General features: G+C 29.5%; 3 protein-coding genes across 4 annotated transcripts; 1 reads left to right on the top strand and 2 right to left on the bottom strand.

Annotated features, from left to right (window-relative positions):
• Positions 1 to 1,410: 1,410 nt before the first annotated feature.
• On the bottom strand, positions 1,411 to 3,119 carry LOC140441393 (uncharacterized). Its single transcript, XM_072532104.1, has 2 exons — positions 2,788 to 3,119; positions 1,411 to 2,192 (listed from the first exon to the last, which is right to left on the bottom strand). The coding sequence occupies exons 1-2, from the start codon at positions 2,798 to 2,800 to the stop codon at positions 1,411 to 1,413; spliced, it is 795 nt and encodes a 264-aa protein (XP_072388205.1). The 5' UTR covers positions 2,801 to 3,119.
• Positions 3,120 to 6,244: 3,125 nt separating this feature from the next.
• On the top strand, positions 6,245 to 10,975 carry LOC140441392 (uncharacterized). 2 transcript variants are annotated; one of them, XM_072532102.1, is made up of 4 exons: positions 6,245 to 7,404; positions 7,597 to 7,770; positions 7,869 to 8,371; positions 8,457 to 10,975. In XM_072532102.1, exons 1-3 carry the CDS (start codon positions 7,340 to 7,342, stop codon positions 7,963 to 7,965), a joined length of 336 nt encoding a protein of 111 aa, XP_072388203.1. In that variant the 5' UTR covers positions 6,245 to 7,339; the 3' UTR covers positions 7,966 to 8,371; positions 8,457 to 10,975. The 2 variants fall into 2 exon arrangements, 1 of the variants encoding a protein (XP_072388203.1); XR_011950989.1 differs by having other exon boundaries at positions 6,250 to 7,770; positions 8,146 to 8,371; positions 8,457 to 10,973.
• Positions 10,976 to 12,744: 1,769 nt separating this feature from the next.
• Positions 12,745 to 15,983, bottom strand: LOC140441391 (uncharacterized). Its single transcript, XM_072532101.1, has 2 exons — positions 14,783 to 15,983; positions 12,745 to 14,723 (listed from the first exon to the last, which is right to left on the bottom strand). Exons 1-2 carry the CDS (start codon positions 15,009 to 15,011, stop codon positions 14,509 to 14,511), a joined length of 444 nt encoding a protein of 147 aa, XP_072388202.1. The 5' UTR covers positions 15,012 to 15,983; the 3' UTR covers positions 12,745 to 14,508.
• Positions 15,984 to 18,891: the final 2,908 nt, after the last annotated feature.

Below are 18,891 nucleotides of genomic sequence, written 5' to 3'. Positions count from 1 at the left end.
ATAGAACTATAATTGTTTACTTCCTCATACTGCAAGTAAAGAAGTATATAGATTGTGAAAAAAATTGATGTCGAGATTTTGATAAATCTCCACGTTTTGGGTCCCCCTAAGTCTGAAAACACGATTCTTGAATGATGTTGGCATATATTGTGGCAAATATGTTAATTATATTAATAAATTATATTTTATGTGCATTGGAAACAAATTTAACTTATACATACCTAATTAAATTTCATATACACGCTGCATAATAGAATAATATAAATAAATAATTTCAGAGAATGAACTTTTTCTGTACTAAAGAAAATTTTGTATAAATCTTTTAAATTGAAAACTGTGATAAAAAATGTTTATTTTACAATTACGAGAAAATTAAAGAATTGATAGAATATTGGCTACTTTTATAATATATTACCTGTTTAATTTTACTAATTTATTCACTTATAATTTTTTTTACAAAGATATAAAATATGGGACACTATCTAAATATTCATTATATTTTAATAGCATTTTAACTTTATCAAGAGGAGTCATATAAAAGGTGATATTAGAATCATATTTAAAATTTACTAATAATTTTCCATAAATCTACAACAGGTTAGGTTTAGTAAAAAAATATATGCGGAAGTAATCAGTAATGGCATAGAATTTATATATTGAGTTACAACATAAAACTGTTCAAAGCAGAGTATGTTGAATTGAGAAAACAAGTTACTGATAAAATAATGCTTTAACCACAAATAAGTTCCCAAATAATTGACTGGAACTATAAAAACTATAGCCTGTATTAAAATGAATATGAGAAGGGTCATTTTTAACCACACCTGCTATAATTAATCTTTTTTTTTTTATTAACACACTATGAGTAATAATACATGGTCTCTTCTTTTAACGATCTATAACACTCCACAAAAACTGCCCATAATGCTTTTTGTTTGCTCTATGCTTTATATCGATACATTTATTGGTAGAGTACAAAAACTGCAGTTTTGTCAGTTTTCCATGTTCATTATTTCAGTACAGTCAAAATAAGGGAATTCATAAATAATCAAAAAATTTATTAAATTAAAACATAATGAAAGCATTGCGAGTGGTTTGGTTGAGTGTTGCAGCAAGTTAAAAGAAGGGGCTAAGTTTGTGTTATTACACATAGTGTGTTGAAAAAGAAAGATTAATTTTACCAAACGCTGATGAAAATGATCTTTCACATATAACTTAAAAAGGCTCGGAAATTTAGTGTTTCCACAGAAAATGACATCCAGATTCATGATCAACAACCCCAAAAAATGTAAGTATACCAAATTTTATCAAATAGGCGGAGCAGAACTTCCGTAAAAAAACCCTAATTTCCAACTGTAAGTAACTTAGATATGAAGAACATAGAAATATTTAACAAAACAAAATGTAATATTATTCATTTTCTAAATTATCAACATTACGTTTTTTCATTAAATCAACATACTCTCTAAGAATTGCAGTTCTATTCTCCCTGTCAATTAACTTTTTCTTTTCAATTTCTAATTTTTCAATTTCTCGTGCATCCCTCCTTTGATAAAAAGATTTTAAATCATTTTTAATTTCCAACAAAATGTCGTTTCTTTTTACATACGCTGGACTCTGCACCCTTTTTCGTTTTAGTGACGTCTTTGGTGTAGCGTTACTTTCTTTATATTTCTTTGCTGGATGATCTTCACTCATACGACTATGGGAAGGTTGTATATCCTCAACTTCAGGAATTGATATTTGGTTATCAGGAAAAGGAACAGAAAGTTGTTGATCTTCACGGCTCTCAACTCTGCATTCTACCCTTGAACTAGAAGAAAGCAAAATGGTAGGGTATACATTTTTCTTTTTTTCAAAAATATCGTCCATTACTTCTTGATACTCAAATACCTTTCGGCCCCTACCCGTTTGACTGTTATTCGTTACTATTTTTTTGTAACTCCTTTCTAGTACTCTGAATTTATTTTCACATTTATTAGGAGCAATTGTTATTTTAAATTCATTGGAGAGATCTCGAGCAATGACCTCCCAAAGTTTTTTAATATTTCTTATTTCGTAAGAACCTACTCTGTCTCTATATTTTTTGTAAAATTCCAGCAGCTTTAGGATCTTCCCTCGAGTAAAAAAATTATCTGTCTTGACTTCGCTGCCTTTATCAAGAAAACAGACAAATTCGCTAATATCTAACTCTAAAAAAAAAATCGGTTGCCTGTAAAGTTGGTTTTACGGGCAAAGATTTTACGTGACAACGTCTTTTTCTCGGTAGAATATTTATTGATATAAATATTATTAAATTGCACAATAGGAACAAGGAATTGAATGAAAATAAGAATTGCACAAATTTTAACTATAGAAATATATTTTGTTTACTAAAGCATTGTACATGTAAACTTAAACTTAACTAATTTCTATTTGTGTGATTTTGTTGAGGATAGGACGATGATAGGAGAAATATGAAATGAAAGGAAGTGTTTCTGCTGTAATGTGTCTTGAACGCCAAGAACGCTCGAGAAAGACAGAGACACAAGCACGCACCGATTCAACGCGCCTAATTCTCTAGTGCTGCGCGCGCAGCGGACCGATCATGTTTGAGTGGGAGAGAGACGCAAGGCATTCGCCGGTCCGGCGGGCCTCTCTCTCGTTCGGTGACTCATCGTAACAGACGTGAGCGGGCGTTACACTTTTTCATGAATGACTCCGAGCCACAACCTAATTTAAGACGTTGTCACGTCAAAAACATTTAACATTATTCCTTTGCCATCGTAAAACTATATATATTCTTACCTTGATTTTCCATGTTTAACTTCCTAAATTATTTAATTGAAATAATTTTTATAATAATTATTAATTTGCAATTTGCTGAACTTTTAGCAAAGAATATAGACGCTTACTTTTAGGAGGTTGTCATACAACACAACACTACCACAGAAAATAAAATATTTCGAACATGTCATTTGTCAGTCACAAACTGCAGTTTTATGTCATTTAATTGTCGCTATACATGTTCGCGTTTTGGCAAAATGCTAACAGTTCTAGGATCATTTTAAAATGATTTATAAATCTATACTACTACGCAAGTCGTCGGCGCAGTTTCAAACCTGTTTGGTGACGGTACAGATTTTAAAACCCGAAAATACCTAATATCAATCATCTTTAAAACAAATAATCATTTTAGAAGAGGAACAAGTTAAATTACAAACACTACAAGCGAAATTAGCAGAAAGAGGTGTTTTTACTGGTAGTCTTACTTCTTTATGGAAAATTGTACGCAATATTGGTTTTCGTTATAAAAAAGATGATCCACAACGTGGTTTAATGGAGTTACCCAATATTGTTTTTAAAAGACGTATGTTTCTGCAGCAGTACCTATGTAAAACTAAAAAATGAAGGTCTATACACATTTGTTTTCTTGGACGAGACATGGATTTTTCAAGATGGTACTATTAGTCGTTCTTGGCAAGATTCAAGTGACAAAAGTGTTAAGAAAACTAAAGTTGGTGGTGCAAGGTAAATATATATTTTTTTATTTAACATCCATTTTATTGTGATCTATTTTACACAAAACAATAAACAATAACATGTCAGTGTTAAGAAAGTGACACAGTCAGTATTCACCCCGTGGTTAATACCTTAAAAAGTACAATAATAATTGAGTTAATCTAGTTATTAATTAATTGACCATGTACAAATTTAAATACATATATGTTTAAAAAATGCATTTAAACTCGACCATCTTTTATCATTTAACAATGTGCTTTAAAATAAAACTGAAATGGTTATGGGAAGTTATTATGAAACGTTATAGAAATTATAATGAATGTACAAAAAATCAAACTCATCAATATTATACTGCTGCACTACACAAGAACATTGTTTGTAGCTTTTACCATTACCTTCAATAATGGCCAAGACAACTAATTGCATAATATTTATATTATATGTGGTAATTTAAATTATTTTTTAGATATATCTTTTATTTAGTAATTTAAACTATTTTTTAGATACATTGTTCTCCATGCAGGAAATTGTAATGGACTTATTCAGGGAGCTGAATTGGTTTTTTCATCCAAAACAAAGGACTGCGACTACCATGGAGAAATGAATCGTCATAACTTTTTGCAATGGTTTGAACATCAGCTGTTGAATAATTTAGAGGAACCATCAATTATTATAATGGATAATGGCTCCATATTACAGCACAATAATTAATAAAGCTCCTACATCTGTTTCAAAAAAAGCTGAAATAAAAGAATGGTTGGAAAATAACAATATTGCACATGAACAAACAATGTTAAAACCTCAATTGCTTGAACTGGTCCAGAGGTGTTTTTAATTAAATTTGTGCAATTGGATATGCTTTTAATAATTCATTGCTTATAGGAATAAACCAGAACCAATATATGAAATAGATAGAATGGCTGAACAATATGGGCATAGAGTTCTTCTGACTTCCTCCATACCATTGTATTTTTAATGCAATTGAGCATATATGGGGAATAAGTAAACGGTATTACTCTGATCATGTTGGCACTAATGGCAGTTCTACTGCGAAGTCTTTAGCAGTGTGGAAGGAGTCCCTGGCCCAAATTACACCAGAAGTATGGTCAAAAACAATAAAGAGTACAGAATCTGAGATACAGCGCTGGTGGGATAGAGAAATTGTTTTTGATCGTGAAAACATTAGTCCTGTAGTTATTGATTTAGCAGAAGATGATGATCATGATGATTTTTGTATTGATAGTGGTGATGAAGTCTTTTAATTTTATTGAAAAACGAATTATATAGGCATTGCTATTTTGTTCTAATAAAAGTACATTTCTGTAATATATATTTATTTAAAAGTTATTTTTGTATTTGATTCAGATAATCAGGTGAGTTAGAAAATCTAAATAATTTTGTATACTGGTATAGAACAGCTATAACTAACAAAATTCTTACATTGTTAAGAATTTTTGAATAATGAAACTTCTATATTAATTTTTTTATTTTTATTTGTGGTTACAGAAAGTAAGCTTCTCATCAAAAATAACATTCAAATCCTGAATAGAAGAAACATAATTCAGTGGTTGATTATTAATAGTATAGCTTGTTCGAATTCTATTGACTTTATGAGAAAAACTGATAACACAACATTTTTTTTACATTTAAGTGGAGTTTGTTCTGATTGCACCAATTTTGTAGTCTGTCTAAGACATCTTGTAGCAAGGCTTGATCTTTTAAACTGTCTATAACTTTCCAAAATTTCAAGTCATCTGCCAACATTAGACAATTGCTATTTAGGAAACAGTAAGTGATGTCATTAACAAAGATATTAAAAAGAAGTGGAGAAGTGTGGTCCTTAAGGAACTCCAGATGTCACTGTGATACTGTCAGATAGATGACAACCTATCTTGACTCTTTGATTTCTCCCAGATGTAGAGTTTTTAATCCATTCCACAAACCTGCCATGAAAGTCTACATTAATTAATTTGTACAAAAAAGTTTTTGGTGATCTACACGATCAAATGCTTTGGAAAAATCTGTGTATATTGCATCTACCTGTTTATGGCCTTCCATGAGATAATATATCAGATTAATAGCAAATTAAATTCGTTGCAGTGGATTTTTTGCTATGAAAACCATGTTGTGATTGAGATATTATGCCTTTACATAACTAAGAAAGTTGCTTTGCTATAAGACTGTCGAAGAGCTTGGGGATTGCAGATTGTATACAAATGCTACGATAATTTTCAACATTGTCTTTCTGACCATTTTTAAATATAGGAACAACATAACTTTCTTTCCATGAGGATTCCAGAGATCTAATAAACAATATAACAAAGGGTATTACAAGGGTACAGATACACTTTTTAATAAAAAATTAGGCACACCATCTGGACCAGCAGTAAGCTTGTAAGCGTGTGCTATGTAAAGGTTGTTGTTATTTGGTGAATACACATTTGGAAGAAGTTCATAAATAAATTAGCTATGTCTTGACCATTTGTTGCAGATTGGACTAAATAAACTAATAAAATAATGAGTTAGGTAGGTTATGACTAGACCGCTTATCATTGATACACTTCCAAAATGATTTTGGATCATTTCTTAGGCCAGCATCTATACCTTTAATATAGTTGCTGAACCAAATTTCAGACAGTTGTTGACATTCAGCTCTTAGGTGGGAAACTTCAACATTATCAATTAAATAAGTATACATTATACTTTGGTGTGGTGTGCATAATACTGTAGTTTTCTAAGAAGTAAATTAATATGAATGGCTTCCAACGATATTCAAATATCCAAACATAATATGTTTCTTCATCTACAAATAATTTCCAATTAATTATTGAATGCTGCAGTAGTACTAGTGATGTGTAACACTGTGTGGTATGACATTTTTGTGCTGATACTTTGCACTGCGTCATGTGTATTAACACCGGGACAATAAAGTATCAAATTGTCGTTACACCCCGAGTGTTGCCGAGCAATTTAATTCACTGCAATAGTGTGATTTGATACAAGATACAACAAAAAGAGACAGAACACGAATAGTGTCAATTAAAGTTTTCGAATCTCACCGAAACATTTCAACCTGTCTGATCTATTATCGCTTTGTGTCCTTTATTCTCAAAAAGGTTTTATTTTTGAAAAGATCAACTCTCGGTCAAAGTCTCACACAGCTATTAAGTAAATGGAAAACAGAAAAAAATGTTACTGCTTCTTTATCTGTTTTTACAATATCTGCCCTTATTTCGATGGTTTAGCAAAATATTGTTGTTTTGTAAGGATAGAACCAGTATCTTTATTTAGATTATTTTGTATGGGCCACTCACTTGAATTGATCCCAAAAAAAGTTTATACTCAGATATAGATTATTAATGTTTTGACCCAAATCAATTTTAAAAAGATTGAAGCTTGAGTTATTACAAAAGTTTGTAAAAATAAATTTAAATATAAGTAATTTCTAAATATTTTAAAGTGTTTAATAATCACAGATCAGACATAGAATATCTTTGTAACACATTTATTAAATTTAATATATTTGAAATTTTCATTACAGATGTATAAGGTGTATCTAATTTCAATAAATTTTTAGGCACAAATATGCTTACGGCCGGTTTCACAAAGTAAAGTTACCTTACGGTTAGGAGATAACCAGCGGTTACCCTGAAATAAAGGTTTCACACCAATGACGTATAATATATAGACTCAGTGAATGCTTTAAAAAGTGTCCGCAACATGAATACCTTTGTTATTGTTTATTATTTTGATATGAAGTTGTGTGTTTACATATTTTTTGTGACAAGCAAATTTTATTTAAAATTTTTGAGATTCATTTACCTACTATTTTAGTAAAATGCCATTTAGGTATCTTGTTTGTGGTCGCCGAAGTTCGAAGAGCGAAACGTTATCACTTTTCAAGTAAGTTATTTTTTATATGTATGTTTAGGTTATGTTTTGATAGCCAGTGGAGGCGTTTAGTTGTTATTTATTTAATAAATAAATAAATTATTATGCATTATAATGAATAATAACAATTTCCATTAAATTTTTTGTCTTTTTTTTTATTAAAATCATTTAAATATAATTTTTCTTACTAATTTTTTTTCATAGATTTCCTTTTGACGAAGAAAAACAGGAAATTTGGATATACATTTTGCAATTAAATAAGAACAAGCTTTCCAGATGGTCACGTATTTGTTGTGATCATTTTGATCCAAATGATGTTATCATGAAATCTAGCTTTGTTCGTCTAAAAGAAAATGCAAAACCATTAGCTATACCAAGGTGGGTAATGTTTTTATTAAATTTTTACATTGATATTTAATATTTGTATAAATTTTCTGTGTATTGTTTCTTCTATATTGTTTTTTCTTTGCATACAGGTCTTCTAAAGACGTTAAAGAGGTGGTAGGAACTAAAGCTCTCCCTAGTCCATCAGACACCCACAATTTAAATTTCGAACTGCTAGCAGTGAACTAACTTTGTCTGCCTCAGAAACTGAGGAACTCTTAGGCAAGAAAAATATTGAAGGGCATGCTGCAGACAGAGAATTAATAGCTAAAAAAAAATAACAAGAGGCAATATTCATTTAATTTTTCATTTGCATTATTATATCCTTGAATAAGCAATTTTTCTTTCATTAAATCTTTTTATTTTTAGGAAGCATTATGTGGGGGATTTTTCCATGTCGGACTTAGACTGCCTAAGAAAAAGAAAAAGATACATGGAATCAGTGAACATGTATATAGCAAAAAAAAAGAAACAAATTGACACCCTAAGAAAATCTACTAAAAGATGAAAACGACAAGCAACAACATTAAACGCATTGGTACAATCATTAAAAGAAAAACTGTATGTTACAGAAAATGCTGAATCTGTGTTGTTGGTAAGTTTTCTTTCACATATTCTATAAGGAACAAAATTAAATTATTATTATATTCTTTTATTTTTGTATTTTTTTATTGTTTTAGGCCTCTTTACCAGAATCAGCCAAAGCTTTGTTTCAACGATTTTTAAAGGGTGCCAAATGTGCCAAATATTCTCCAGAATTAAGGTCATTTTCACTGGCTTTAAATTGTATTCAGCAAAAGCCTATGATTTTATAAGAAGAGCTTTTAATAATGCATTACCACACCCATCAACCATAACAAAATGGTACCAAACTGTTGATGGCGCACCCGGATTTTCCAAAGAAGCTTTAAATGCTTTGAAAAACAAAGTTGAAGAAGCAGGGAAGCAAAATAAAACACTTGTGTGTAATTTAATTCTGAATGAAATGTCTATTCGTAAGGTAGTAAAATGGGATGGGAAAAAATTTATTGGCTCTAGATTTTGGTAGAGATATAGAATCTGATAATATACCAGAAGCATGAGAGGCACTGGTGTTTATGTTAGTAGCCTTAAATGACAATTTTAAAGTGCCAGTTGCATATTTTTTATTTTGAGAGTTTTTGTGGATAAGAAAAAGCATCCTTAGTAAATCTTTGCTTAAATTTTATTTATGATTCAGGCATAAAAGTCTATTCATTAACTTTTGATGGCGCTGCCAACAATTTATCAATGGCCAATGCATTGATTTTATTTAACTCCCTATTTGTACCTTCCTATAAAGATGATGGTAAACGACTTTTCAAAATTATATTTAGGTTGCATTGCATCTGGTACTATTTCCAAATCTAGGTAATTTATAATTATCTCTCCAGATTTGATCCAGGTATCCTTTTACCTTGCTTCCTGACATCTTATCCACCTTCTGTATGCTCCTATCCTTCACATCCTTCTCCATCCATATATGCAATGAAGAGAGATCAAGCATGACCTCCATGAGGCAGTTAGGGTAGTCAACATTGCTCATGTTATGATTAAGCATGCTTGTCTTTGAAGCTTATTCAGCTTCCATTAAGTGGTCTTTTGTTGTTATTTAAACTACCATATAAGTGCGCCATATGTAATCATAGATCTGACTAGTCATATATAGCCAGTACATCGCATCGGTTTGGGTTTCAAACCCCAAATTTTCCCACATACTCTTTGACATGTAGAAAGGGAAACCTTTGCTTTGTAGATTATTCTTTCCAACTGGGCGTTACATGTAAGCTGCTTATCTAATATTACTCCTACATGTTTTACTAAGATTGCTAGAGAATTTTTCTATGTCATACTACCTACTAAGGATATTTAATGTTCTTTGGAGTGTGCTGGAATGAAAATTACCATATTTTCCTCTTACCATAATTACTAGATCATCCCTATAGGCATGTACTTCTTCCCCCGTGTGCGTCAAGAAGTGACATCAAGTGATCCACCAGGAGTGACCAGAGGAGGGGAGAAAACACTCCCCCCTGTGGACACCCTTAGCAGTTTTGGCCAAAATCTCTCCTTGCACCTTTGTGACAATCTTCTATTCACTCAACAATATATTTTCCAGCATTGCTTTGATCCAGTTACACATAGTAACACACATTGATAGTGGATCTATTTGATAGGGCAATATTAAATGTGCCTTCTAAATATTCTCTCCATTATTAATTGAGTGACTGATTTTCTGAACTACTTTGTCCACTGCTGTTTCTGTTGATTTCCTTCTTGATATGCATGCTGGTTGCCATTGAGAGAATGATCCCTCAAAAGTCTTCCCTTAATATGTCTATCAAGAATTTTTTCTGTTGCCTTCAATAAAAATGATGTAAGACTGATCGGCCTGTGCGATCTAGGCAGGGCATTATCTTGTCCTATTTTGTATATTCACACCACCATTACAATTATAGAAGTCTTTGGTATACAACTTATTTATTATTATAACATATTGTATCTTTATATACAACATATTGTATGTCTTAGAAAATAATTGAAACTGTATTTATTAAGTTGTGTGCATTAATGCGTTAATTAAATTACTAATTATGTTGCAAAATGTTTTATGATTTATTTCTTTTGTATGTTTTTTGTTAAAAATGTATAATTGATTTGATGTTTTTTTTGTTTGTTTTTAATTCATTACAACAAAACACGAAATTAGAATTCAAAAGTTTGTTGTTTGTTTGCACTCAAGTAACCTATTAATTTTCTTCCTAATTCCTTAATATAAACTTCAAAAGTTGCTTTATACAAGAAAATTATTGCAACAGTGAAAACCACCAGGAAATGATAAAAAATGAATTAATCAAAAATTAAGAAGACAATTTGATGCACTGGATTCTTAAACTAATAAAAAATACAGGGAACTCGGAAAGTATACTGATGTAGTGGAGAAAGGGTTATCTAATAACGATATTAAAAAAGGAGATCGAAGGATATCAGTAACTACAGAGGAATCATGTTACTGAACACCACATACAAAATATTGTTAAGCATATTGGGAAATAGATAAATTACCGAAAATACACTAGGGTAATATCCGCCAGGCTTCAGAAAATGAAAATCAACCATAGATGCCAACACAGCTGATTGAAAAGTGATATGAACGTGATATAAATTTTCACTTACTATTTATAGACTTCTAGCAACTCTCTAAATAGACTCGCAACACTTAATAAAAATGAAAACCTGATTAGATTTATTTATCAAAATTTCCTTCACACTAAATAATAATCAATAGTCCTTAATACAATTTAAAAAATGAGAATTTTTAATCTTTAGGCGAAACTTCAATATTTTATATTGGTAAAATGATTAAAATTCAGGTAATGTACTTACAAACATTATAAAAATAATTTTTTCTTTTATAGACGAGAACACAAAAAAAAATCACAAATATTTAATTTTAATTAAAAAAATAATTATTGTCATTAAAATTGAAATGAGCACGCCGCTGTTCTAGTAAACATACCTTCAGCGGAGATCTTTAGGACACCCGATTATATAGGGAGAATACGGGACCGCTTAGTCTATATATTATACGTCATTGGTCAACACCTCGGGTTATGGTTAGGTTAACCTACAAAATTTTTAACCCGAAGTAAAAGCCGTGGTTTAGACACAGTATAGATAACAACCAGTATTCTCACTCTACCGCGGTACCTTTGATCTTTTTAGACAAAATTCGGTGACCTTGACGCCATATTTTCTGGACGAAAACCGAGGACTGGCCCTGCACATATGGACGCGACAGAGCCGACTTTGATTTATTTAACAAAATTGATTTTAATTTCAACCAATTTCAAAACTCTTCTTGCTACTCTTTCATTCTTCGAGAAATTAAAAAAAAAAAAACCTAAAATTGTTTTGCGTTGTATTTATGATTTTGTTTTCTAAAGTTTCACAACTATTTGTTACAGAACTGTCTTATACACTATCAAAAAAAAATCAAATGGAGAGTTATGCAACAGTTTTTAATAAATATGCTAGTTTTAAAGCTGTATGGTTATAAAGTAGAATAAAATGCAAAGTTTCATTTCAAAATTCAAATACAGAGTTTGAAATCAGTTAATATATTTTAATTATATCTCACTAGAAACACAAGAGGATGTGAACAAAACTCCTAAATATGTATATTGATTAGTGATTGATCTTACCTGTTCATTGTAATAGACTATTTTCACTTGTTATTTCGATATAAACGATTAAATAATGTGTTATTGATGTTTCCAAATAATCATTTTATTATTTTTTCTTTTAGTTTTGTTTTCATATTTTTGAGTAGGGAAATTTCTGTTATTGAATTTTAATAAATAGTACAAACGTACACGGCTAAATAAAGTTGTACAATATTTGAGTGGACTTTGTTTAAAAGGTGACTAAAAGTTATGGTACTAAGTCGAGAAACATGTTTTAATAATATTCGGCTTTACAGCTAATATGTCAAAATTCTTTTGAAAGAGAATGTCAAGTATACCTACTTATAAAGTCAGCAGAATCACCAGTAGGGATTTTTAGATTACCAAATGTGTCACCGGTTCTATTTTTATATACATTAACATATTGATATACAGTTTTAGCCGACAAATTAGTTACACTTTTTGAGTAGCTGTCTGGTATATTATTTTTAAATAATATATTAGGGCTGGGTAAACAAAATTTGCTACACAAAACATTTTTGTAAAACTTTTGGCCCCTTGAAGTACATTAAGAGACATCCTGTTTAAACTGATTACTGAATCTTCTACCTCTTGCCTTTTTTCTAGACTGTAAAATTTGAACATTTATGAAATTAGCTAAATTTAACGAAGGACAAAATTTAGATGTAAGTGCCATGTAGTCTTACATGGTAGTAGTCTTACATGTAGTCTCTGTTAATGGTAAGAATGTATTTGTGGAAATAAAAAATAAATTTTTAAATGAACTTCATTTATTATTACATGTTGCATTAGATATTACATTTATTTGTTTATTTAATAATAACAAAGGTGACAGACCCACTGTCAAAATTAGACAAAAATACATTGTAGATAAATACAATTACAGATAAAAATCAAATATACATGTATAAAACAAGTACACATTAAGTTTACAAAGTATCATTTTGTAGTTTAAAATTTCAGAAGTTAAACAAATTATATCTCATGAGCACTGGTTTGCATGTATGAGAAGTCAGATCATACCTATATTTGAACCATAATTAGTTCTGCGATGAGATATATGGAAATGTAAATTCTGAAGAAGTGAACGGGAAGGAATATGAAAAGAAATTAGCTAAAGCAATTTAGGAGTATGGATTATTCTATAATTAATTGCTTTTGTTCAAATGTGATTTTGAATGATATTTTACATTTTTGTTTACTTGATCTTGATTAATGTCAATATAATTAATTATTAATTAATTAGAAGAAACACTCTAATACATTTTTATGGAATATGATCAGATATTTTAGTTATATCTCACTAAAAACATAAGATAATGTGAAGAAAACCCCTAAATGGGTATATTAATAATTATTGATTGATATTATCTGTTCATTGTAATAAAAAAGAGTATTTTGACTTATTATATTGTTATAAACAAGTAAATAATGTTTTATTGATGTTTCCAAATAATCAATTTATTATTTTTTCTTTTGGTTATATTTTCATGTTTTTCAGTCTTGAAATTTCTCTTCATGAATTGTAATGAATATTATAAACATACACAGCTAAATAAAGTTATACAATATTTTATTTTAATAATATTCGGCTTTGCAATTAATATGCCAAAGGAATATGAAAAGAAATTAGCTAAAGGAATTTAGGAGTATGGATTATTCTATAAACAATTGCTTTTGTTCAAATGTGATTTTGAATGATATTTTACATTGTTGTTTACTTGATCTTGATTAATGTCAATATAATTAATTAGAAGTAATACTCAATACATTTTTATGGAATATGATCAGATATTTTAGTTACATCTCACTAAAAACATAAGATAATGTGAAGAAAACCCCTAAATAGGTATATTAATTATTAATCGATATTATCTGATCACTGTAATAAAAAAAGAGTATTTTGACTTTTTATATTGTTATAAATAAGTAAATAATGCTTTATTGATGTTTCCAAATAATCAATTTATTATTTTTTCTTTTGGTTATATTTTCATGTTTTTCAGTTTCAAATTTCTCTTCATGAATTTTAATGAATAGTACAAACATACACAGCTAAATAAAGTTCTACAATATTTTAGTGGAAATTGTTCACAAGGGTGGCTAAAATTTATTGTACTAAATAGAGAAACATATGTTTTAATAATATTCGGCTGTACAGCTAATATGTCAAAATTCTTGTGAAAGAGACAGTCAAGTATACTAATAAAGTTAATAAAATCACCAGTAGGCATTTTTAGATTACCATATGTCTCACCAGTTCTATTTTCATATCCGTTAAATATGAATATACAATAGTATCTCACAAATTGGTTACACTTTTTGAGTATATGCCAAATATTTCACAACTATGGAATTCTTAAACATTTTTTTATTAAATATCCACACAAATAGGTTATAAAATTTCAATTTTTCAATTGTCAATATACTTCTTTTCTGTAGACTGTAACTTCTGAAGTTTATTTTTTAAATAATGGTTTTTCTTCCTTAATTGTATAACTGTACTTCATAATACATTTTTTCGGGGAGTATTTATTGATAATTGTTGTGACACTTGAGTTGAACTTGGTGTTACTGGACGTGTAGTTACATGTTCAGGTTCTCCATGGAATATGTTGTTACCAGGAGTAATAGTAATATCCTGAAGTACAGTTATAGTGGATGGTTTATGTTTAATACTAACATTTTTCTCTATATCCATAGCTGAACTTTTCACTACTTCTAAAAGAAAAAGAGAAAGCTTACATATGTGTTACATCTTAGTTATTTATTTTATTTACCTTCATTAATAGGACATCTTGGAAGACATATGTTTTGGACTACTGCAGAATAAGTATGATCAAAAGTTGATGAGCCCTCTGTTAAAGGAAAGTTTGTGAGAACTGCAGAAGGTTGTAATCGATTTCTCATATCATTCAGAAACATCTTATTGTCGAAATGAGTACCATAAAGACGATGACTTCTATGTAAACGTTCTGCCTTATTTAATAAATCTTCTCGTCCGGGCATTTCGCATTTTAAGGCACTCTAACCTAAAAAAATATATATCCTCAAGGCACCGCGTCACAGTGTTGCCGTATTTATTTTAGTAAAATATGTATATGAATGTTACAAATATAAAGTTACTTTTACGAAATAATAATTTGTGTTATGAGAAGCTACAAATTTTAAATAAGTATAAAACTTGCCATATTTTTTTTGTAAAATGTATACGAAGGTTTAAAATATAAGTTACTTTTACGAAATTATAATTTGTGTTATGAGAAGCTACAAGTTTTAAATAAGTATAAAACAAATATTATATACGGTAATTTAATTAATACTATTAATTTTTTATATCATTGTAATCAATTTTATTGTATATGCATTTGATTATCTTTAATTTAAATAAAATCTATGAATTTTTATATAATTTCAATGCATTTCTATTATATACGGTAATTTAATTAATACTATTAATTTTTTATATCATTGTAATCAATTTTATTGTATATGCATTTGATTATCTTTAATTTAACTAAAATCTATGAATTTTTATATAATTTCAATGCATTTCCTATTAATTTTTATATGCATTTCTTTAATATTATGTGAGAGTATGAAAAAACTGGAGACTTGGCAACTCTGACACCATTTAAGAGTATGTTAACTGTCATATAAAAGCTTGGCTAGGTTAGAGTGCCTTAAAATACGAAATGCCCACATCTTAACATCTGTAATACACAATTTTAATCCTAATTTAACACTCACCTATTAACATCTTTTGGAAAGAAAACAATACTTTTCCTAGAATTATTACAACACTTTGTAGCTGCACAAGTGTGGCAAGGCTTTTTGTTTTTATTTTTGTACATATCGACGTACTTATACAACGTAATTGCGAAATAAAAAATGTATAAAGTTTATTTGTATCCATGTTTGTATCTATAAATACACAAAAAGTAAACAAATACAATGGCCTCTATATTATTTATCTATGACAAATGACAATGGCCAATGACCAATGAGAGCCGTCAAATTTTTCTGAGTCCAGAGAAAATGGCGTCGCTGTCTGCGCGAGTAAAATGCGCGAACTTTCGCGCCAAAGCGGAGTGGGAATACTGGTTGTTGGTTGTTGTCTATACTGTGGTTTAGAGCTTAACCGGGATATTCTAACCTAATTTCGAATTTCGTTTTGTTGACATTGGCAGAGTGTAGGTAGACAGACAGACACCTAAATTATTAATTAATCCAAATTAATCAGATATGGATTTATATGATGTAAATGCTTTTAGCAGTGATGAGGAAGCTGGCAGACCAAGAATTATTAGGCACAGAACAAATCATTTTGAAGAACTAGACCATGAAGATTTTTTCTGTGGGTTTAGATTCTCAAAGAACACTGTTGAAAATATTTTGGAGCAAATTGAAGATACAATTTCTTACCCTACAGACAGGTAAGTCGATTAAATGGTTTCAGAAATATTTTCAATTAAAATATATGTTATTTTAGGAATGATGCTCTTACACATATGCAGTAGTTACTGCTCACTTTAAATTTTTATGCAAATGGTTCATTCTTGCGCACTACTGGTGATTTCTGTGGAGTCAGTAAAGCAACAAGTAGCAGAGTTGTAAAAAGAGTCAGTGTAGCCTTGGCAAATTTGTTACCAATTTACATAAAAATGCCTGAAGGTGATGAATTAAATGAAGTAAGGCAACAGTTTTACAATATTGCACGTTTTCCTAGATGCATAGGTGCTATTGATTGCACACATATAAGAATTCAGTCTCCAGGTGGGGCTAATCCAGAAATTTATAGGAATCGGAAGAATTTTTTTTCATTAAATGTTCAAACTATTTCAGATCCAAACCTAAAAATAAGAAATATTGTTGCTAGATGGCCTGGTTCTACTCATGATGCACATATATTTCGAAATTCAAATATCTGCGCATCTTTTGAACAAGGTAATTATGGTGAACATGTCCTACTAGGAGATAGTGGCTATCCAATTAAAAATTACCTAATAAAACCTTTAGCACATGTCACAAATGCAGCTGAACAACTTTTTAATGAGTCTCAGATAAGAACCAGAAATGTTGTAGAGAGACAGTATGGTGTATGGAAGCGAAGATTTCCTTCTTTAGCAATGGGACTCAGAGTAAAATTGGAAAGTGTTCAGCCAATTATAGTGGCCACTGCTGTTCTCCACAATATTGCTTGTGATGTAAATGAAAATGATCCACCAGTGCACCATGAGCAAGAAAGAGCAATTCGTTTTGCAAATAATATTCATGCACCAAATATAGATGAAATGTTAGATAACAGATTAAATCCTGATAATAGAAGAAGATATAATCTTATTAACAATTATTTTGCTCAACTGTAGTTACAAAAAAGGTACAATTTTTTCTCCTGTAATAATTTGTTCCTTATATGTAATCTTTGTTTAACAGGCATTTGTTTATTTATTTTGAGAATACATTACTGGATACTTGTATTATGTTAAATATGTTCTTTTTTATTTTATTTCTCAAAGTGTATTTTTTTTCTATTTTAATGTAAAATAAATGAGGGTTTTTCACTCACTGTACTAGTATAACAACTTAAGCAAGTATGTCTTTACTAAGTATAAGGAGTTTCCCTCCTTTTAAATAAGTGTTTATTCCTTTCATAAAACCCTTCCTTAACGAATATAAAATTAATTACACATTTAAAAATATAAAATTTATATATATATATATATATATATATATATATATATATACATATGTACAAACAAGTAAAAGAATATGTATATTTGGAACAACTAGTTAAAATAAATAAAGAAAATTAGACCGGAGAAATAAGAAGCAGGATACGGTTGGCTTGACTATAGTTCAGAAAACACTAAAAAATAGAAAATACCCTCAATATTTAAAAACAAGAGTCTTCAACCAATGTACACTTCCTGTTCTCACCCATGGTTCTCAAAATTGGACGTTTACAAAGAAAAACATGGAAAACATAGCAAAGGCAAATGCTGAACATCAGGCTATCAGACAAGAAAAGGAATACTTGGATCCGCAACAAAACAAAAGTGGCTGATGTATCATCGCAGATAGCAAAGCTAAGTGGCAGTTCGCTGGACATACCATAAGACACAAAGACGACAGATGGAATAAGATGATAGACTGGACACCATATAGTTATAAACGAAAAAGAGGAAGGCCACAAATGAGATGGTCAGATGAATATATATATATATATATATATATATATATATATATATATATATATATATATATATATATATATATATATATATATATATATTATAAACCTTCACAGTATATATATACCTATAAGCATTCACCAACTGATGAGAAACTGTGCAGCTATTGAAATTTGAAAAATAAAAAGTTAGAAGAACAAATCATGAAATAAATCTGAATGGAGAAGTATTCTTGAACAGGCCATAATCCAAAAAAAAGTGTCAAGCCAATGATGGTAACCACAATAATAGCAAGTCAAATAGCAAAAGATATAGGTTGCTTCAATTAATTCTACAGGGAAAATTAGAAGAAAAACCAGGACCAGGAAGGCAAAGGATTTCATGTACATCACCATTATCTTTTTGCTGTATGAATCTACATCAAATTTAATTATGTTAATAAAACTGCAGGTTTCGAAATCAATATACCAACCACACACACATTTATTTTTCCTTAATCTACAAAATAAACTACAACTAAATATAAAATGTCTAAAAAATATATACAACAAATAGTCCTAAAGAAACAAAAAAAAATTATTCTAATAATATTCTAAAAATTAAACTTATTTACTAGTAATTAAACAATTATTACAGTTAGAAAATTAGGCACTAATAGTGCCTACTTTTCTAACAGTAATAATTGTTTTTCTTTA

The sequence above is a fragment of the Diabrotica undecimpunctata genome, chromosome 5 (assembly GCF_040954645.1).
Source record: "Diabrotica undecimpunctata isolate CICGRU chromosome 5, icDiaUnde3, whole genome shotgun sequence".
Lineage (NCBI taxonomy): Eukaryota > Metazoa > Arthropoda > Insecta > Coleoptera > Chrysomelidae > Diabrotica > Diabrotica undecimpunctata.
Note: the sequence above shows the minus strand (reverse complement) of the source record. Positions and strands in the feature narration are given on the sequence as shown.

What these genes read in the sequence shown, in the direction of transcription:
- LOC140441391 (XM_072532101.1), bottom strand. Translation starts at nt 15,011, where the DNA reads ATGCCCGGACGAGAAGATTTATTAAATAAGGCAGAACGTTTACATAGA. An exon ending in AAGATGTCCTATTAATGAAG is followed by an intron (nt 14,724 to 14,782) that starts GTAAATAAAATA and finishes TTTTTCTTTTAG; the next exon opens with AAGTAGTGAAAAGTTCAGCT.
- LOC140441392 (XM_072532102.1), top strand. Translation starts at nt 7,340, where the DNA reads ATGCCATTTAGGTATCTTGTTTGTGGTCGCCGAAGTTCGAAGAGCGAA. An exon ending in GAAACGTTATCACTTTTCAA is followed by an intron (nt 7,405 to 7,596) that starts GTAAGTTATTTT and finishes TTTTTTTCATAG; the next exon opens with ATTTCCTTTTGACGAAGAAA. An exon ending in AAACCATTAGCTATACCAAG is followed by an intron (nt 7,771 to 7,868) that starts GTGGGTAATGTT and finishes CTTTGCATACAG; the next exon opens with GTCTTCTAAAGACGTTAAAG.